Genomic DNA, 19495 nt, shown 5'->3' on the forward strand with positions numbered 1-19495 from the left:
GCTCCACCCCCGCTGTCCCTCGTTGCCACATCCCAGTTTCTCCATCCCTCTGTGGGCGTTGATCCCCCCCCCAGGACCCGTTTCGTCACCTCCAGGTGCAGCTGAAGGGGGGGATGCAACATCTGTTATAACCCCATAGGGCAGATAAACAGCACGAGGGGCCACCCCCGCACCCAGCGCTGCCCTCACCTGTTACCTGCAGGTGCACAGACCCCGTAACCCTTTGGTGCCCAAAGACGCCTCGATATCATTTCCAACAACCCCTTGTTTAATTGGGATTATATGGGGGACTCAAATCCCCCCCACCCGCGCCCACCATCGCTGGTCTAACAGTCGTGTAACGCAGTTCGGAGTTGGGGGGGGGGGTGTCAGGATTTAGGGGCAGGAAGGGGTTAATCCCAGGTTCATCCCAAACCCTCCCACCGTGTCCTCCCCCCGGTGACGTTACTCCAGTGCCCCGCTGGGTCCGTTCGCCGCCGCGTTGCTCGCACGGTGCGGGGGGAGGACGGTGGTCGGTTGCGCTGGGTTGGGGGGCTCTGGGGGGTCTTGGTTTCGCTTCCTACCACGTTTCCCCCCCTCCTCCCCAGGCCACATGGCGCTGCGTTTCGTCGTCCCGTTGCTGCGCTCAGCGCTGAGCGGTGTCCGCTGGGGGGGAACGGCCGCCCCCACGCGTGGTGAGTGGAGTGGGGGAGACCCCCCCTGGAGCAGCGGGGTCCCGTTGGTGCCGCCCCCAACCGTGGTGAGGGGCGGCGAGGTGGGGAGGACGGAGCAAAGGGCAAAAGAAGCTCCAGAACGTGAACGTGGGGGTGGAGGAAGGTTGAGATCCCACCCGTGCTGACCCCACGCGTGGGGCTCCCCGGGTTCCCACGGGGACCGATTCTCCCCCCCAGCCGTTTTCCACTGGGGGGACGCCCTGGCGCTGGAGGAGCTGCTGAGCCCGGAGGAGCGGATGCTGCGGGACGCCGTCCGCAAATACAGCCAGGAGCAGCTGCTGCCCCGCGTGCTGCGTGCCAACAGGCACGAGGGTACGGCCACAGACCCCCCAGTGCCCCCAACGGTGCCGTGTTCCTGCTCCAAAACTGGGGGCTGGAAAATGGGAACCCCATTGCCCCCTTGGCACGTCTGTGACCCCCATACACTCTCAGTATTCCCCTGATACCCCCAGACCCTCCCAGAATGCCCCTGATATTCCCCTATATCCCATTATCCTCAGACCCCCCATATGTTCCCATAACTTCCCCGTGACCCCTCTTGTTGATACCCTGATACCCCCACCTGCCAACGTGGGGGGCTGCAATGGGGGAGGATGGGGGGTCCCCATTGCCTGCCCCCCACCCCCCCCATCTCGGCCAGCTTCACATCTTTCTGTGCTCCCACCCCAAAAGTCTTTGACAGGGAAATCGTGAATGAGATGGGAGCTCTGGGGTTGCTGGGTCCCACCATACAAGGTGAGGGGGGGTTTATGGGGGGTGTTAAAGGGGTTCTGGGGAGATGGGGGGGGTAAGGGAAACTTTAGGGATGGTTGTGGGGTCTCTGGGTGGGGAAGCTCCCCTGAGAGAGTCAATGAGCAGAGGGATGAGGGAGGGAGAAGGGGAGTTCTAAGGGTTTATGGGGAGGGTCCAGGGTGGTGTTGGGACCACTGGGGGTGTGTGGGAGGGGAAGGAGTGACCCCATGGGGGTACGATCCTCCAGAGGTGGGTCTGGGGGCAGTGGGGTCCCTGGGAAGGGAGCAGGGGGGCACAGCGGTGCGGTGGTCCCCAGGGTACGGCTGCGCGGGGACCACCTCGGTGGGTTATGGGCTGGTGACCCGGGAGCTGGAGCGTGTGGACAGCAGCTACCGCTCGGTGCTGAGCGTGCAGTCGTCCCTCGTCATGCACCCCATCCTGACCTTCGGGACCCCCACACAGAGAGAACGCTTCCTGCCCGCACTGGGTGAGCAGGGCTGGGGGGTGGGGGGGGGTCAGGGGGTCCCACACCCCTCTGACCCCACTGTGCAGCGCGGGGGGAGATGCTGGGCTGCTTCGGGCTGACGGAGCCCAACCACGGGAGCGACCCCGGGAGCATGGAGACAAGAGCGCGCTACGACAAAGCCAAAAAGAGCTACCGCCTGCGGGGCACCAAGACGTGGTGAGACCCCCCCCCCAAAGCCAACCTGGGGGGAGAAGCCCACCCAGGGCCCTGCTGAGCCCCCCAACACCCCCAGGATCACCAACGCTCCAGCAGCGGATCTATGCGTGGTGTGGGCGGTGTGTGAGGAGGACCAGCAGATCCGGGGGTTCCTGCTGGAGCGCGGCATGGAGGGGCTCAGCACCCCAAAAATCGAGGGCAAGTTCTCCCTGCGCGCCTCCACCACCGGCATGATCGTCATGGACGACGTGGAGGTGCCGGAGGAGAACGTGCTGCCCAAGGCCAAGGGGCTGGGGGTAAGGAGCTGGGGGGAAAGAGGGGGGGAGCTCGGCAACGGGACCCCCGCTGACGGCCGCCCCCCAGGGTCCCTTCAGCTGCTTGACCCACGCCCGATACGGCATCGCATGGGGCGCGCTCGGCGCTGCAGAATTCTGCCTGGAGACGGCTCGGCAGTACAGCCTGGATAGGTAATGGGGAGTGGGGGCACAACCGGCCCCACCACATCGCCCCCCAGCTCCCCGTGCCCCCCCCTTGTGCAGGAAGCAGTTCGGGGTGCCCTTGGCCCGGAACCAGCTGGTGCAGAAGAAGCTGGCGGACATGGTGACGGAGATCACATTGGGGTTACACGCCTGCCTGCGGCTCGGCCGCCTCAAGGACGAGGGCAAGTGGGTGCCGCGCTGAGGGGAGCTGCGGGGGGGGCTCCCCAGGGCCCAGCTGAGGGTCTGCCCCCCCCCAGGGCCACCCCTGAGATGGTGTCGATGCTGAAGCGCAACTCGTGCGGCAAAGCGCTGGACATCGCCCGGCAGGCGCGGGACATGCTGGGGGGAAACGGCGTGTGCGACGAGTACCACGTCATCCGGCACGTCATGAACCTGGAGGCCGTCAACACCTACGAAGGTACCTGCAAAGCTGCGGGCTGGGTGATCCCAGCGCCGCGTGCTGACAGCCCCCCCCCACTGCAGGCACCCACGACATCCACGCACTGATCCTGGGCCGGGCCATCACCGGGATCCAGGCGTTCACGGCCGGGCAGCCCACGGAGCGACGCGGGTAGAGCTGGGCCGGGCTGGGGGCACCGCGGCCTTTTGGGACGGCCTGTGGGCTTTGGATGCACCAAAGGGGCCGGTGCTGCACAGAATGGATGCGGTGCCACCTGCCAGGCAGGGCAGCCTGGTGCCCTCACCATGCACACAATAAAGGCTGGAAGTGCCCTCCTGGCTGCTTGTCACCAGGACGGGGCTTGGTGCTGCCTCGTGCTGCTGGTGCCACAGCTCACACGTGTGGCCGTTTTGATCTTTTATTTGAATTGCGTTAAAAACCAAACACCAACACCCTGTGGAAAAGGCAATTTGTGCCTCGTATCCCCGTTTCTCTGTTCGTGGGGGGGCGGCTGGCCCAATGTATTGGTAATACCTGCTGGTGGGGGGGTCTGGGGGCTCCCTGTGAGGTCTGGGGGCTCACCGTGCGCTCGGGGCCGTGCTCACGTCTCGGGCTGCAGGCACAGGTCCCTGTATGCCTCCTCCACGGTGTGGCAGACCTGCTGCAGCTCGGCCTCGGCCTGTCGGACGCGCTCCATCACTTCTGCCAGCTCCTGCAGCCGCTCCTGGATCAGCTCGTTGTGGAGGCTGTAGAGCTGGAAGAGCCGCTCCTCCAGCTGCTCGGCCAGGTTGGACACCTTTGAAAAAGGGGACGACAAACGGGGGCTGTTGGGGACAGCAGGGACGGCAGCACCGTGGGCTCAGCCGGTGCCGTCCCCGAGGGGGGGGTGGCAGCTGCTGCCCAGCGCTGGCTCGGCTCCCGGCCCAGCTTGGCCGGCGTTGCTGCCAGCTGCGCCCGCGGTCGCTGTTGCTCCAGCCAGCGCCGCCGAGCTCAGAGTCCCCGCAGCCGCAGCTGCCCCGGCCCAGCCGCCATCTGCGCACAGGGGGGGCGCAGACATCATGAAGCCCCTCCCCCAAGTGCTGGCGCTGCCCCCTGGCTGCGGGGATGCCGGCAGGAGCGAAGTCCAGCGCGGCACGCGGCCAAGCGGGCAGCAGCAGCGTGGGGCCGGGGGGGGGGTCCTGGCATCCCCTCTGCTCCCTGAAGCGGAGCTGGAGGCAGCTGCAGCCGCCCCGGGGGGGCCGGGGGCTCCCTGCTGCCGCAGCCGGTGTAAGCACGCACCAGGCTCTGCAGCTGGCGCCGGTGCCCCCCGGGCGGCTGCTTCCCCCCCCCAAAGCACCGCGGTTAATTCGGTTAGAATGATGCGATTAAACGCATCGAACGGTCCCACCGTGCCCCGTCCCAGCACAGCGCGCACCTTCAGCTGCAGGCTGTCTCGGAAGCCGCTCATCACGCTGTGGTCCTCCTTGCGGCTGTCGTTCAGTCTGTCTATCAGGCTCTGTGCCCGCTGCCGCAGATCCCCCACGCTGGAGTCCAGGGCAGCAAAGTAGCGGGATGAAGCCTGTTTGTCCAGCACCGCCGGGCCCGACGCCTCCATCCTGAGCCCAAACAGAACCCCGTGTCACCAGCAGGCAGAGGGGACCTGCTGATAAACTCCATGGGCTCAGCTCCCAGCTGCCCCCCGGGGCTGGTTGGGGATTTAAAGGTGTGGAGCTCGAGGACACGCACTCACAATTTGCCCCCCAAAGTGCCCTGGCAACGTGCAGCCCATCCCCAAATCATTTCCACCCCCCTTTGCCCACATTTCAACCTATTGAGTCCAACAGTCAGTGCTCAGTTAGGTACATTAATGGGGTAATTAGGATTCCAAAGGGGAGAACCACACTAATGGGTGTGATGGCTGCTGAGTAATGAGGTCTGGTCCCAGAGGGTGCACTCAATCCCCTCATCCCCTTCATTTCAAGGCCAGGCTGGATGTGGCTCTGGGTCGCCCAGCAGGGTGGTTGAAATGAGATGAGCATTGTGGTCCTTTTCAACCCAGGCTATTCTATTCTATTCTATTCTATTCTATTCTATTCTATTCTATTCTATTCTATTCTATTCTATTCTATTCTATCCTATCCTATCCTATCCTATCCTATCCTATCTTATCCTATCCTACCCTACCCTACCCTACCCTACCCTACCCTACCCTACCCTACCCTACCCTATCCTATTATGTTTCTATGGTATCCAGACTGTTGATAAAGATATGAAACAGGCATGGCCGCCAGCTGGATTTCACCCCATTCCCCACCACTCTGTGCCCATTGACCCACTGTGTTCCCCACTGAAGGGCTCCTACCCTGAGTTCTCCTCATGGGCCTTTTCCCTGCCCGACCCTGGGCAGCATTCAGCATCATTGTGTGTCTCCTCGGGCTCCAGCAGCGCAGCCTCGTTGTCCTGCAGAGCCGTGGTGATGTCGGGGTGATGGGATGAGGCCATTGGGCTGCTCCCACCTCCGTCCAAAGCCCACGGCTGAGCTCCTCAGAGGCCTGCGGGGAATTCAGAAGGGAAATCATCCAGTTAGCCTTAATATTATGGGATGTCCCTGAGGGCTGAGCTGTGGGACAGAGAAACTGCAGGGAGCCCTATGTACAAATGGCGTCAGTCAGAGGGAGGCCCAACAGATCAACTGGGGGGAGACCCAATATCCTGTATGGAAACGAAGGATAAATGCAGTAAATGAGGGCATGGAGGCATTAGGGACAAATAATCGAGTATTTTGGGCTATTTTTGATGGGTTTCAGCCGGTATTCTGGTGTTGTTCTGCACGCTGCCATAAGCTCCCACCCCACAAATATGACAAATATGAGCCAAGTGTGGGCACATCCCCCAGGGCAGGGCTCTGCTGCTGGGCCAAGGGACACGGGAGATGTGTGGACACCGAGGGAGGCCGCCCATGGGACACCGGGACACCGTGCGGAGCCGCAGCGCCTCACCCCGCACCGCCGCCATTACCCAAAGGCCTCGCTGAGGTGAGGTGGTGGGCGGGGCGACGATGGGCGGCAGGTGACTGACATCCGAACAAACCAATCATCATCCGCCTTTGCCACAGGCCAGCCAATGAGCGACGGAGAAATAAAAGGCGGGAAGGGCTGGGCTGTGAAGAGGCGGGGCGGCCAAGATGGCGGACAGCGACGAGGGTTGCAGGGTAGGGAGCGTGGGATGGATGGAGGAGCGTGGAGTAATTAGGGAGTAATGATGGCTCCTGGGGGCAGGTGTGGGCAGGGCCAAGTGGCTCATGGCTCAGGAGAGGTCTGAGGTGCTGCTGGTGTTGCTTTGCAGGGTATTGCTGCCACTGAGGCCTAGCAGAAAGCAGGAGCAGATCCACTGTGCTGTCCTTGTTTGGCTGCTGCTGCGATGCCGACATCTGGAACCGGCCTGGAAAGCCCTACAATGTGAATGGTAACACAGCTCCCATCCCTGATGTGTCCAGCAGCCTTCAGCCCATCGCCAGCCTCATGTTTCAGGTGCAGGTATCTCATAACCACACAGAGGCAGTGGGGGTCTTTCATCCCAAATCCAACTCATAACCCATACACCACAGTAAAGCTTTCCCTCAGCCACCATCCCGCATGTGGTTGCTGCCCCCCAGCAAATGCAGAGTCATCCAGCTGCACAAAGGAAGTTTATTGGTGACACTGCAGTGCTCTGTAAGGACTCAGACGTCGAGGCGGCACAGGGGGTTGTCGTAGATCATCTGCAGGTTGACGCGGTGCCCCACCAGCTCCCGGATGTTGTTGATTCCATACTTGATCATGGTGGGGCTGGATTGGGGTAGGAGGGGGGTTCAGAAGGGCACGTCCCAGTGTTGGGACCCCCTCTGCTCCCACTTGACTCACCGCTCCAGGGAGAGCCCCCAGGCAATGACAGAGACATTGTCAGGCAGCCCCATGGGTAAGAGCAGCTCAGGACGGAAAACACCCGAGTTTCCCACCTCCACCCACTTCTTCAGTCCTATGGAGTGAAAAGAGCGGGGCCCCCACCCCACAAGGGGGTGAGATGGGGACCCCCACCACTGGGGCACCCCAGACTTGTCTACTGTCCACACCTCCGTGTACTTTGCAGGATATCATGGGCCAGGCCCTGCTCCCCAATGGTGTCCCATTGCCTCCAGCCTCATAGGAGTGAGGCTAAGCCCCATCCACCCCAAAACCACACCCCAGAGCTCCCCCACCCCTCTCAGGGGTCAAGTAGAACCCAGAGTCCCCGCACCCTCGTGGTAGCTGAACACCTCCATGCTGGGTTCCGTGTAGGGGTTATAGGCCGGCTTGAAACGCAGCTTGCTGATGCCTGAGGGGGGGAAGACAACAGTGAGGGAGTGCTCCGGTCCCCCCGTCCAGCCGCCCCTGTGTTCTCCCCATACCAAGTTTGGTGAAGAACTGCTGGAGGACGCCCATCAGGTGGCCCAGCGTGAGCCCACGGTCGGCCACCACCCCCTCCACCTGGTGGAACTCAGCGAGGTGCGTGGCGTCCAGGCTCTCGTTGCGGAAGACCCGGTCGATGGAGAAGTATTTTACAGGAGTGAACTTACCCTGCAATGGGGGATATGGGGGAAGGAACGAGGTGAGAAACTGGAGGGGGAGGTGGTGTCAGGCAGCCCCCCCCGCGCTCCCCTGTCCTTGCTTTACCTGCTGGGCCAGGTGATACAGTGCACGGGCGCTGGCAGATGTGGTGTGTGTGCGCAGCAGGTTCTTTCTTGCTTCCTCCACCTTCCACTCATACTTGTACCTGGTGGGGAGAGTGCTCAGATCAGCCTAGGGGACCCCAATCCAGCCTTAAACCCCCATCCCATCCCAAAGCACTCACCCCTGTGAACCGTAGCCTCCGTGAGAGTGAACCTTCTTCACCTTGGCCATGTAGTTGGCGGGCAGCTCAGGGGCTTCAGCGGGGTCTGGGGGAGGACGTGAATACATTAGGGGGTCAGTGGGGATTTGAGTGTGTGTGAGTGTGTGTGTGTGTGTGTGTGTGCGCCCCCATCCTGGCCTCTGCACCCACCCTGCAGGAAGAAGGTGTCGTGCTGGTCTCGGGCTGGGTGCTGCTGGGGTTGGAAGAGGGCATCAAAGTTCCAGAAGGAGCTCTCCACAAAGTTGTCTGTGGGCATCTCTGTGAACCTGGGGGTCTGGGGTGTCACTGGGGGGAGCCACTATGTCTTCCCAACCCCCCCCCCCCATCTTTCCCTGAGTGTTTGTGCCCCCACTCACCCCATCTCCAGGAAGATCTGGCGGAGCTGTGAGCGCACCTTGAGCAGGGGGTGCAGGTGCCCACAGCTGGGGGGCAGCCCCAGCGCTGAGAAGTTGTAGGCCTTGAAGGGGAGCTTCCTCCAGGAGCCCCTGCAGGGACGAGGGGGGCAATGGGGGGGGGTTGGGGTCACAAAGAGGCCTCTGTGTCCCCCCAGACTCACGTGGCGATCATCTCCGGTGTCAGGTCGGTCTCCTGCCGCACCACAGCCGTGCTGAAGGCGCTGCCCTTGCGGATCCAGTAGGACTTGAGGGTGCTGAAGGCAATGCAGGGTCAATGGGTGCCCCTGATCATTGCCCCCCCCCCAGCCCAGCTCTGCCCCCTCCCCACGCACACTTCCAGCAGCAGTTTCCTCCTCTTCAGGTCAGTTCGCTCACGCTCAGACAAAGAGTCTCCATTGCCCTCGTGTACCTGTCGCAGGCTGCTCTGCACCTCGTCCTGCACTGCGCCCACCTGCAGCACCCACGGGTGGGTCAGGGCCCAGCGGGGTGGGGGGGGATGGAATGTGGGGGGGGGGACACTCACGGCTCGGAAGATGCGGGGGCCGCCGGGTGCCCCCTTGTCCAGGCGCAGCCACTTGTTGGCCATGGCTTTGCTGAATCCCACCTGGGCGCCGGGCAGCTTCTGTGGGGTGAGGGGGGGGAGGTGAGGGCCGTGAGACCCCCAGGACCCCCGGAGCCCCCCGTCCCATCCCATTGCTGACCATGGCCTCGCTCTGGGGCAGCCCGTCGGCGGGGACGCTGTTGAAGAGCCGCACTTCGGGGCTGCCGTCCCGCAGCACCTCCGAGCCCTCGGCGCTCAGCTCCCAGCGCGTGGTCGCACGTGTCTCCGCCTCGATCACCTGCGGGCGGCACCGCCATGAGAACCGGGACGGCACCGCCATGAGAACCGGGACGGCACCGCCATGAGAACCGGGACGGCACCGCCATCAGAACCGGGACGGCACCGCCATCAGAACCGGGACGGCACCGCCATGAGAACCGGAACGGTACCGCCATGAGAACCGGGACGGTACCGCCATGAGAACCGGGACGGCACCGCCATCAGAACCGGGACGGCACCGCCATCAGAACCGGGACGGCACCGCCATCAGAACCGGGGGGGCACCGCCATCAGAACCGGGGGGCACCGCCATCAGACACACGGGGATCGTGGGTCGGTACCGGTATCGGGGCCGGTATCGGGCTTTGGGATCCGATCGTGCAGCGGTATCAGCCCCGGTACCGGCGCTGCCCTCGCTCCCCGTCCCCCCCCCGCGCTCCCCGCACCTCCCCGAGCGCCTGCAGGCTCTTGACGGCTCCCACGAGCGTCTGATGGTCGAGGCCGAGCGCGGCGGCCGCCTCCAGGCTGCACAGGCCGCCATCGGGTCCCGGCGCCGCCCGCTCCAGGCGCTGCAGCAGCAGCTCGGCCACGCTGGGCGACATCGCGGCGGCCGGAAGCGCTACCGCCGTCACCCGGAAGTGTTCCTTTGCGGATCTGAGCCTAAGGGCGGCGCCATCTTGAATGCGGCGGAGCGAAAAGGGCCGCAGGGCGATGAGAGGAGGGTGTGACGTCATGAGACCTAGGAGTGACGTCACGGGACACCGGGCGTTGATCGGAGCTCGTGACCCCGCGGCCCCCCGAGGTTCCCGTTCTGTCTTGTGGTCTCTTCATTAACAGAACGGCACATAGCGTGACTGAATGAGGACGTATGACGTCACAGCTCGGTATGACGTCACCACGCGCTATGACATCATCGTGTTTAACGCCGCTTTGTTCCGTTCCGGCCCCGCTCCGTGTCCCCACGCGGGACCCGCCGTGTCCTTATGGCGCCCACACGGCACCCACCCACCCGGCGCGCGCGCGCGCTCCGCACCACGTGACCGCGCCGTTGCCGCGCGCTGAAGGAGCGCGCGAGACGTGGGGGGGGGGGCGTCTCCCTCCGAACGCGTGGTCGCTCCTGATTGGCCGTCCCGTTCGACCAATAGGAAGCGGCCATCTGGGACGCAAACGTTCGGGGGCGCCGCCGCCGCCGGCCAGCGGGCGGGCGGCCAATGGGAGAGGGCGCAGCGCGGGGTCGAACCAATGGGGTGGCGAGGAAGGCGGGACTAAGGGCTGCGAGAGTATAAAAGGGGGCGCTGCCGCCGCCCCCTCCGCAGTGCCGGGCGCCGCCGGGCTGGGAGGGAGCGTGTGAGCGTCGCTGGGCTGAGGGAACGCCGCCATGAGCCGCCTCTGCCTCCCGCTCCTGCTCGGTGCCCTCATGGCGGTGACGGCGGCCGGGCCCGCCCAGTTCTTCCGGGAGGAGTTTATGGATGGAGGTGAGGGGGGGGGGGGGGGGTGCTGGAATGGGGAGGGGCCTGTGGGAAGGGGGGGGGGCCTGAGGGACCCCGTGGGTTGGGGGTGAGGGGGGGGGTTGTGGGGGGGGGGGGGGGTCACAGGGAGGATGTGGGGGGGTGGGTTTGGGGGCTCAATGGGGGGAAATAAGAGGCCTCAACTGGGAGTGGGGGCTGTGGGGGCTGGGAGACAAAGGTCTGGGGGCTGGGAGGGATCCCCCTCCTCCCCACCTCTAAACATGGGGGCGCTTAAAGCACCGTGGGTCAATATAACCCCCCCACGAGGGGGACAATGATGGGAAGGGCCTGTGCTGTGAGCCCCCATTGTGCAGCTGTACAACGGGATGCAGCTCTGCAGCCTCAGTGCTGCCCTTGGGGGGGGCTCCGGGTTGAAGGGGGGCCCTGTGAGGAGCGGGGCAGAAGGATCCCTATTAATGTTGTAGGTGCAGGTGGCCTTGAGCTGCCCTGCTTCCGGCCTGTGGGGAGGGGCAGAGCCATTTCCCCTAATGGGGGCGGGGAGGGGGAGGACAGCAGGGGACACGGGGCGCTCAGTGCTTCCCTTCTGCAGACTCGTGGACCCAGCGGTGGGTGGAATCGAAGCACAAATCAGACTATGGCCGCTTCGTGCTCACGGCTGGGAAGTTCTACGGCGACGCTGAGAAAGATAAAGGTGAGGATCCCCCTGAGTCTGAGAGCCGTCAGTGCTCACCTTGGGGGGTACTGGCTGCTCAGGGCAGTTTCTCGTGACCCCCCCCAGGGATCCAGACCAGCCAGGACGCGCGTTTCTACGCCCTCTCCTCCCGCTTCGAGCCCTTCAGCAACAGGGACAAGACGCTGGTGGTGCAGTTCACTGTCAAGCACGAGCAGAACATCGATTGTGGTGGTGGTTATGTCAAGCTCTTCCCTGCCAGCCTGAACCAGGAGGACATGCACGGCGACTCTGAGTACAACATCATGTTTGGTGCGGCCCTGCTCACACCCTGCGTCCCTTTGGAAGTGTCAGACCCCCTCCCTTAACTTCCCTGTGTCCCCTCACAGGCCCTGATATCTGCGGACCTGGCACAAAGAAAGTTCACGTTATCTTCAACTACAAAGGGAAGAATGTGCTCATCAACAAGGACATCCGCTGCAAGGTGGGTTGGGGGCTGCAGGAGGCCCTGGTCGGCTGGGGGTCACATCCCAGCCCTGCTGAGCTTCTGCTCCTTGCAGGATGACGAGTTCACCCACCTCTACACCCTCATCGTCCGCCCTGACAACACCTACGAGGTGAAGATCGACAACAGCAAAGTGGAATCAGGGAGCCTGGAGGATGACTGGGACTTCCTGCCTCCTAAGAAGATCAAGGACCCTGAGGCCAAGAAACCCGATGACTGGGATGAGCGTGCAAAGATCGACGACCCCGAGGACTCCAAACCTGAGGTGGGGGCAGCCCAGGGGCTGGGGAACTGTGGGTGGGAGGGGGCTGTGACAGCACCCTGAGCCCTTCTGCTGCCTTCTTCAGGACTGGGATAAACCCGAACACATCCCTGACCCCGATGCCAAGAAGCCAGAGGACTGGGATGAAGAGATGGATGGGGAGTGGGAGCCCCCCGTCATTCAGAACCCTGAGTACAAGGTGCAGCCCCCTCCCCTGCTAAATGGAGTCTCTGGAGTGAGGGGGGCTGTTACTCCTCCTCACCTCCCCCTCTGAAACCCACAGGGCGAGTGGAGACCCCGACAGATTGACAACCCTGACTACAAGGGCAAATGGGTGCACCCTGAGATCGACAACCCCGAGTACACCCCCGACCCCAGCCTTTATGCCTACGACAGCTTCGGGGTCATCGGCCTCGATCTCTGGCAGGTGGGCAGAGGGGGGAGAGCGGGGTGGGGGGTGTACGGGGGGTGGGCAATGCCACCTGCTGAGCATCGTCCCTGAGCACCCCCTGCCCCGTAGGTGAAATCTGGGACCATCTTTGACAACTTCCTGATCACTGACGACGAGAAGTTTGCTGAGGAGTTTGGGAACGAGACCTGGGGGGCCACAAAGGTACGTGGGGGTCGAGTGGGTACGTGGGGTGGGGGCCCAATGTGGGTATGTGGGGTGGGGGCCCAATGTGGGTATGTGGGATGGGGGTCGAGTGGGTACGTGGGGTGGGGGTCAAGTGGGTACGTGGGGTGGGGGTCGAGTGGGTACATGGGGTGGGGGTCGAGTGGGTACGTGGGGTGGGGGTCGAGTGGGTACGTGGGGTGGGGGTCGAGTGGGTACATGGGGGCCCACCAAGAGGTGACATGGAGGGGAATAGGGGATGGAGGTGGCTTTAAGGATGGGGGGGGGCAGCTGTTGTGGGGTGGGGGCTGGGTGTGATGGGTGCCATGGAGGTACCGGGGGGGCGGTGGGAGCTGTGCTGACCCCCCCCCCGGTTCTGCAGGAGGCCGAGAGGAAGATGAAGGAGCAGCAGGACGAAGAGCAGCGGCAGAAGCAGGAGGAGGAAGACAAACAGCGGAAAGAGGAGGAAGGAGACGAGGATGGAGACGGGGACGAGGAGGAAGAGGAGGAGGATGAAGATGACGAGGCCGAGAAGGAGGAGGAGGCCGGGGGGGCCCCCAAGGACGAGCTGTAACGGCCCCACCCGGCCCCGGCCCCGTGTAATGTCTCTGTGAGACCTGGACTTTGTTTTTTACGGGCGTCCCGGCCGTTCCCTCCCCCCGGGACCGAGGACTCAGGACCGGCACCGGGAGCCACGGGGGGAGGGTGATGGGGGGGGGGGGGGAGGGCCGGGCTGAGGGCCGGGCCCGGTGCCGCGGGGGGTGTTGGGAGGGGTGGGGGCGTCTCCGTTGGCCGCTGTGTGTACGGGTGACGCCGTCCGGTTTCTATTAAATTAAAGCTCGTCCCGGCCCCCAACCGGCTGCGCCTCGTTCGCTCTGCGCCATTTTTAACCCCCCCCCCAAATCCCAGCGCCGCCATTTTGTGTCGCTTGGGGGGGGCGGGTCACGTGTTCGAACAGTCCTCCGTCACGTGTCGAAGGGCGCGGCACCGCCCAGCTGTATGACGTCACTTCCGGTCGCTGATCACATGGCCGGAAGCAGCGGGGCGCGTAAGATGGCGGCGGCGTGAGTTGCATGTTGTGGGGCTGCCGGGAACATTCGCCGCCGCCGCGCGATGGCGGTCACCGTGACCCTGAAAACGCTGCAGCAACAAACCTTCAAGATCCGGATGGAGCCGCACGAGACGGTGAGGGCGGGGCGGGACCCGGCGTGAGCAACCGGCGGGAACCGGGCCCGGGATGGGGGGGGGGCAGGAGCGGCCTGGGCCCGGTGTGAGCGGAGCGGCCTGGGCCCGGTGGGTCCCGGTGTGTCCCGGTGGGTCCCGGTGTGAGCGGAGCTGAGGCCGGACCCCCCCCAGGTGCGGGCGCTGAAGGAGAAAATCGAGGCGGAAAAAGGCAGCGACGCGTTCCCGGTGTCGGGGCAGAAGCTCATTTACGCCGGGAAGATCCTGAGCGACGACGTCCCGATCCGCGATTACCGGATCGACGAGAAGAACTTCGTGGTCGTTATGGTCACTAAGGTGACACCCCCCCCCCGGGACCCCCCCCCCCCTCCCGCCGCCTCCGCCCGTTTCACCCCCCGGTTCTTTCCGCCCCGTTCAGGCCAAGGCGCCGCTGGGCTCCGCACCCACCGAACCCGCCGCCGCCCCCGAACCGGCCCCGACCCCCGCGCCCCCCCCCGCTGCTGACGCCGCCCCCGCCCCCCCGGCCGCCCCCGCTGAAGAGCGGCCACAACAGGAGCTGCCCCCCCCCACCCTGAACGAGCCCACGACGGGGTGAGAACCGTAAAGGGAAAGAGACATAAAGAACAGGGAGATACTGAACGGGGGGGAATAAATGGGGCTGGAATGGGACAGAGGGGGAGGGGGGGGGGGGTGGAGCGGCCCCCACTCACCCTGAATGAGCCCACAATGGGGTAAGAGCCATAGAGGGAATGGGAAAGAGACATAAAGAACAGGGAGATATAGAACAGGGGGCAGTAAATGGGGCTGGAATGGGACATAGGGGGAGGGAGGGGGGATGGAGCGGCCCCCGCTCACCCTGAATGAGCCCATAACGGGGTAAGAGCCATAGAGAGAATGGGAAAGAGACATAAAGAACAGGGAGATACTGAACGAGGGGTGGCAGTAAATGGGGCTGGAATGGAACATAGGGGGAGGGAGGGGGGCGTGGGGTGGAGCGGCCCCCCAGGAGCTGCCCCCACTCACCCTGAATGAGCCCATAATGGAGTAAGAGCCGGGGGGGGGTCGGGGTGTGTGATGTGCTATGGGGGGATGGGGGCGTTTATCTGTGTTATATTGTTAATGAGGGTTTGGGGAGGCAAAAGGGATGGAAAGCAGGGAATTGGGGGGGGGGCATGGGAGAATCGACTCAGACATAGAGAGAATGGAAAAGAGACCTAAAAAACAGGGAGATGTAGAATGGGGGGGCAGTAAATGGGGCTTGAATGGACCATAGGAGGAGGGGGGTGGGGGGGTACCACTGAGGGGGAGGAGTTTGGGGGCTGCACCCACAAAGGACTCGGCTGCCACGTTTCTCTCTTGACTTTGCAGTTCTGTTCCCCCCCCTCGCGGTGCCGGGCGCTCGGCCGACGCCGCCTCCACCCTCGGTGGGTGTTGGGGTCAGCAGGGATGGGGGGAGGGAGCGGGATGGGGGGGTTGGGGGATGGAAGGGGTAGAAATGGAGGTAGTGTGTGGTGTGGGGGGAAACATGGAGTGGGGGAGGATTCGGGTGGGGACAAGGATACAGGGGCGTCTTGGGAGGGTTATGGGGGGGGCAAGTGGGGGCTGCAGTGCAGGGTTTTGGTGGAGTGATGATGGTTTGGCTGAGATTGACATGAAGTAGTTGTGGGGGGGGGGGAGCTGTGGGTCCAGAGCCCCCCATGGAGGCTGGCGTTGACCTTCCCCCCACAGTGACGGGCTCCGAGTACGAGACGATGCTGACAGAGATCATGTCCATGGGCTACGAGAGGGAGCGGGTGGTGGCAGCGCTGCGTGCCAGCTACAACAACCCCCACCGCGCTGTCGAATACCTGCTGACAGTGAGCGTCGGGCTGGGCTGGGGGGCTGCAGGGAATCAGACCCCACTCACCCCCCTTTGTGCTGCAGGGCATCCCTGGGAGCCCTGAACCTGAGCGCCCCCCCGTGCAGGAGAGCCGAGCCCCAGAGCAGCCACAGGTTGAAGGTCGGTGAGGTGGGACCTGCCCCATGGGTGGGGCTGTGGGTGGATGGGGGGCTGGGGTTGTTCCCTTTGGGGTTGGTGCTCCGTGGTGCTCAGCACTGTGGCAGGGTGCAGGATGGAGCCCCCCCATAGATGTGGCCTGGCACAGCCTCCCCCTCCTGGTTGCAGTTGCTCAGGTTGGGGGGCAGTGGCCCCTTTCTGGGTGTGCCCCACCTGGGCAGGGCCTGGCTCCACATGCAGGGCAGGGTGTTGTGCTGGGGGGTGTGGGCTGGACTGATCCCCTCCATACACAGGGGAGAATCCCCTGGAGTTCCTGCGGGAGCAGCCCCAGTTCCAGAACATGCGGCAGGTGATCCAGCAGAACCCAGCTCTGCTGCCTGCCCTGCTCCAGCAGCTGGGCCAGGAGAACCCGCAGCTCCTGCAGGTACCGCTGGACCCCCCACCCCATAACCAGGACCTTCCCCCCAGCCCCGGTACAGCCCCGTCTCACCCCTCCTGCCCCCTACAGCAAATCAGCCAACACCAGGAGCAGTTCATCCAGATGCTGAACGAGCCTCTGGGGGAGTTGGGGGACCTGGAGGGGGAGATGGGGGCCATCGGGGACGAATCCCCCCAGATGAATTACATCCAAGTGACGCCTCAGGAAAAAGAAGCCATAGAAAGGGTGAGTTCCTACACGGGGGGGCTGCCACCTTATGGTCAGCAGTAGGATCAGAGTGAGTGCATTCAGCACAGATTAATGGTTATCCAGCCGCAATGAGTGCCTGGTGAAGGGAGGGAGAGGAACCTGCCCATGTTTGGGGTGTCAGTGGTTCCAGAGCCATCCCCTCCCTCATCTCCTCTCTGCCCGCAGTTGAAGGCACTGGGCTTCCCCGAGAGTTTGGTCATCCAGGCCTATTTTGCCTGCGAGAAGAACGAGAACCTGGCAGCCAACTTCCTGCTCAGCCAGAACTTTGACGATGACTGAGGGGCCCGGGGTGGATTCCTCCCACCCTGTGGGGGGACGCAGGACTCCCCTTCCTGCCCCCTACATCTCTGCCCTCAGGGGACACCGGGGTGGGGTGGGGCCCAGCAGGGCCCGTCCTCACCCCCACAGAGGGGCAGCGATGGGTGAGCACCCCCAGAGCCTTCCTGCTGCCTTTGAGGCTGGGTGTGCTCTGGGTGGCCCCATCCCTGTTCCCTGACCCCCCTTTTCCTCCCTGTTCCTCTTTCCGTGGGAGGGCAGAACCGTGGGACAAACCCAGCTTGGGAAGAGATTAAATGCAGAATTTTAAACCCATTCTGGTTTTAGTGTGTGTTTGCTGGGGGTCACGTTGGTGCAGTTCATACTGAATACACACAGTCCTGTTGGAGAGCTTTAAGGGAACAAACCACACCCCACCTTTCTTTTATGGGGGTGGCTTTACTTGGGGGGCTCGGAGACCCCGGGGGGGGGTTGTGCTGCAGCAGCAGCAGCTTCAGCAGCAGCCAAAGCGCTGCGTGTCGCCTCCTCGTGCTGCTGCCTCCGCTGCCGCTTCTCCTGGCGCCGTCGCTCCCGTTCCAGGTCCTGCATCATCGCCTGAACCCGGGGATCCCCGGCTCGAACCGGAGCCCCCAGACGTTCAGCAGCTTCCGCCAGCAGCCGCTGCCGCCGCGCTGCGTCCTGCCGGCTGCGCTCCCTCATCTGCTCCTTCTCCTGCCTCCAGGCTGCGATGCGGGCGGGCATGGCCGCCAGGCTGCGGGATATCAGCTGCTCCCTGAGGGACGGGGGGACGGTGAGATGGGGGGACACCGGGAACAAACAGGCAGCAAATAGACCCCATCCCATCCAACTCCATTGCCAGACAGCAAATAAACCCCATCCCATCCCACTCCATTGCCAGACAGCAAATAAACCCCATCCTATCCTCCTCCATTCCCTCGCCCAGCATCCATCTATTCATCCATCCATCCATCCATCCCTCCTTCCATCCATCTATCCATCTATTCATCCATCCATCCTTCCATCCATCCATTGTCTATCCATCCATCCATCTATCCATCCATTTCTCTGTCCCTCCATCCATCCATCCATTTCTCCATCCATCCATCTATCCATCTATTCATCCATCTATCCATCATCCATCCATCCATCTATCCATTTCTCCATCTATCCATTCATCTATTCATCCATCCATCCATCCATCCATCCATCTGTCCATCTATACATCCATCTATCCATCAATCCCTCCATCCATCCATTGTCCATCCCTCCATCCCTCCATCCATCCATCCATCCCTCCCTCCTTCCCTCCATCCTTCCATCTATACATCCATCTATCCATCCATCCATCCATTGTCCATCCCTCCATCCATCTATTCATCCATCTATTCATCCATCCATCCATTTCTCCATCCATCCATCTATCCATCTATTCATCCATCCATCCATCCCTCCATCCATCTATCCATCTATTCATCCATCTATCCATCATCCATCCATCCATCCATTTCTCCATCTATCCATCTATTCATTCATCTATTCATCCATCCATCCATCCATCCATCTATTCATCCATCTATACATCCATCCATCTAACCATTCATCCATCTATAGATCCATCTATCCATCCATCCATCTATCCATCAATCCCTCCATCCATCCATTGTCCATCCCTCCATCTATCCATCCCTCCATTCATCCATCTATAGATCCATCTATCCATTCATCCTTACATCCATCTATCCATCTATTCATCCATCCCTCCATCCATCTATTCTTCCATCCATTCCTCCATCCATCCCTCCCTCCACCCCTCCATCCATTTCTCCATCCCTCCATCCTTCCTCTATCCCTCCACCCATCCTTCCCTCCCTCCCTCCCTCTCATTCCTTCACCTCACACCGTTTCCCTCCATTCTCCCCTCCCCGTCTCCATTCATTCATTACATTCATGTCGCTCCCGTTCCCCCATTGCAGGGTCCCCTCACACCCGTTGCCCCGTGACCCCCCCGGCCCGTTTCTCGTTCCGTTCCTGTCTCCCATCCCAGGTCACCCCCCCCCGTTATTCCCGGTTCCCCCCCCGTTATTCCCTCCCCCCCCCCCCGTTATTCCCTCCCCCCCCCCGTTATTCCCGGTTCCCCCCCGCCGTTATTCCCGGTTCCCCCCCCGTTATTCCCGGTTCCCCCCCCGTTATTCCCGTTTCCCCCCCGTTATTCCCGGTTCCCCCCCCCGTTATTCCCGGTTCCCCCCCCCGTTATTCCCGTTTCCCCCCCGTTATTCCCTCCCCCCCCCCGTTATTCCCTCCCCCCCCCCGTTATTCCCGTTTCCCCCCCGTTATTCCCGGTTCCCCCCCCGTTACTTCTCCTCCCGCCGCCGTCGCTCCTCCCGCTCCTTCCGCTCCAGCTCCTCCTCCATGTCCCTCAATGGCGGACACCATTCCCGTTCCTCGTCCTCCATCTCCCGCAGCCGTTCCGGGCTGGGCCACAGTCGTTCGGCCGCCACCCCCGATGCCGCCCCGAGCCGCCCGAAGCGCTTCGCAGCCGCTCGTTGATCCTCCGGGTCCGTGAGGGGGGGAGGCCCCACTCGGCGCCGCAGCGGAGCCGCCCGGTACCGACGAACCGGGAGCGAGGCCCATGGGATCCCAAAACACCGCAACGTGAGCGCCGCCATCTTGTGCGGCGACCGGAAGTGACGTCGAGAGAGAGAGACGGGCGGAAGTGACGTAGTGAG

General features: G+C 63.0%; 6 protein-coding genes across 11 annotated transcripts; 3 read left to right on the forward strand and 3 right to left on the reverse strand.

Annotated features, from left to right (window-relative positions):
- The first annotated feature begins 436 nt into the window (after window positions 1–436).
- Window positions 437–3475, forward strand: GCDH (glutaryl-CoA dehydrogenase). 4 transcript variants are annotated; one of them, XM_085531669.1, is made up of 11 exons: window positions 437–464; window positions 588–674; window positions 891–1025; window positions 1386–1448; window positions 1762–1932; window positions 1998–2127; window positions 2204–2423; window positions 2491–2594; window positions 2667–2792; window positions 2864–3024; window positions 3090–3475. In XM_085531669.1, exons 2-11 carry the CDS (start codon window positions 593–595, stop codon window positions 3179–3181), a joined length of 1284 nt encoding a protein of 427 aa, XP_085387795.1. In that variant the 5' UTR covers window positions 437–464; window positions 588–592; the 3' UTR covers window positions 3182–3475. The 4 variants fall into 4 exon arrangements, 3 of the variants coding, with proteins under 3 accessions (XP_085387795.1, XP_015706102.2, XP_015706101.2); XR_014940532.1 differs by having other exon boundaries at window positions 452–492; window positions 2642–2792; XM_015850616.3 differs by having other exon boundaries at window positions 452–511.
- Window positions 3411–6133, reverse strand: SYCE2 (synaptonemal complex central element protein 2). Of its 3 annotated transcripts, none has more exons than XM_015850620.3 (4): window positions 6004–6133; window positions 5348–5537; window positions 4421–4601; window positions 3411–3802 (listed from the first exon to the last, which is right to left on the reverse strand). In XM_015850620.3, exons 2-4 carry the CDS (start codon window positions 5485–5487, stop codon window positions 3608–3610), a joined length of 516 nt encoding a protein of 171 aa, XP_015706106.2. In that variant the 5' UTR covers window positions 5488–5537; window positions 6004–6133; the 3' UTR covers window positions 3411–3607. The 3 variants fall into 3 exon arrangements, with proteins under 3 accessions (XP_015706106.2, XP_015706105.2, XP_085387800.1); XM_015850619.3 differs by having other exon boundaries at window positions 5985–6022; XM_085531674.1 differs by having other exon boundaries at window positions 5348–6022.
- Window positions 6134–6660: 527 nt separating this feature from the next.
- On the reverse strand, window positions 6661–9726 carry FARSA (phenylalanyl-tRNA synthetase subunit alpha). Its single transcript, XM_015850613.3, has 13 exons — window positions 9555–9726; window positions 8990–9127; window positions 8812–8910; window positions 8621–8739; window positions 8450–8542; window positions 8250–8378; window positions 8044–8159; window positions 7855–7939; window positions 7677–7776; window positions 7412–7580; window positions 7261–7338; window positions 6888–7002; window positions 6661–6812 (listed from the first exon to the last, which is right to left on the reverse strand). Exons 1-13 carry the CDS (start codon window positions 9708–9710, stop codon window positions 6707–6709), a joined length of 1503 nt encoding a protein of 500 aa, XP_015706099.2. The 5' UTR covers window positions 9711–9726; the 3' UTR covers window positions 6661–6706.
- Window positions 9727–10420: 694 nt separating this feature from the next.
- CALR (calreticulin) lies at window positions 10421–13482 on the forward strand. Its single transcript, XM_015850617.3, has 9 exons — window positions 10421–10583; window positions 11167–11268; window positions 11356–11559; window positions 11637–11731; window positions 11808–12017; window positions 12100–12213; window positions 12298–12441; window positions 12535–12627; window positions 13010–13482. Exons 1-9 carry the CDS (start codon window positions 10487–10489, stop codon window positions 13199–13201), a joined length of 1251 nt encoding a protein of 416 aa, XP_015706103.1. The 5' UTR covers window positions 10421–10486; the 3' UTR covers window positions 13202–13482.
- Window positions 13483–13662: 180 nt separating this feature from the next.
- On the forward strand, window positions 13663–17084 carry RAD23A (RAD23 nucleotide excision repair protein A). Its single transcript, XM_085531670.1, has 9 exons — window positions 13663–13812; window positions 13984–14145; window positions 14228–14400; window positions 15178–15233; window positions 15538–15665; window positions 15733–15808; window positions 16099–16229; window positions 16314–16469; window positions 16659–17084. The coding sequence occupies exons 1-9, from the start codon at window positions 13741–13743 to the stop codon at window positions 16770–16772; spliced, it is 1068 nt and encodes a 355-aa protein (XP_085387796.1). The 5' UTR covers window positions 13663–13740; the 3' UTR covers window positions 16773–17084.
- GADD45GIP1 (GADD45G interacting protein 1) lies at window positions 17074–19442 on the reverse strand. The gene is made up of 2 exons (XM_085531672.1): window positions 19125–19442; window positions 17074–17541 (listed from the first exon to the last, which is right to left on the reverse strand). Exons 1-2 carry the CDS (start codon window positions 19433–19435, stop codon window positions 17208–17210), a joined length of 645 nt encoding a protein of 214 aa, XP_085387798.1. The 5' UTR covers window positions 19436–19442; the 3' UTR covers window positions 17074–17207.
- Between the last annotated feature and the right edge of the window lie 53 nt (window positions 19443–19495).

This window comes from Coturnix japonica, unplaced genomic scaffold (assembly GCF_054131305.1).
Source record: "Coturnix japonica strain WE unplaced genomic scaffold, WE-NBRP24 Scf043, whole genome shotgun sequence".
Taxonomy (NCBI): Eukaryota; Metazoa; Chordata; class Aves; order Galliformes; family Phasianidae; genus Coturnix; species Coturnix japonica.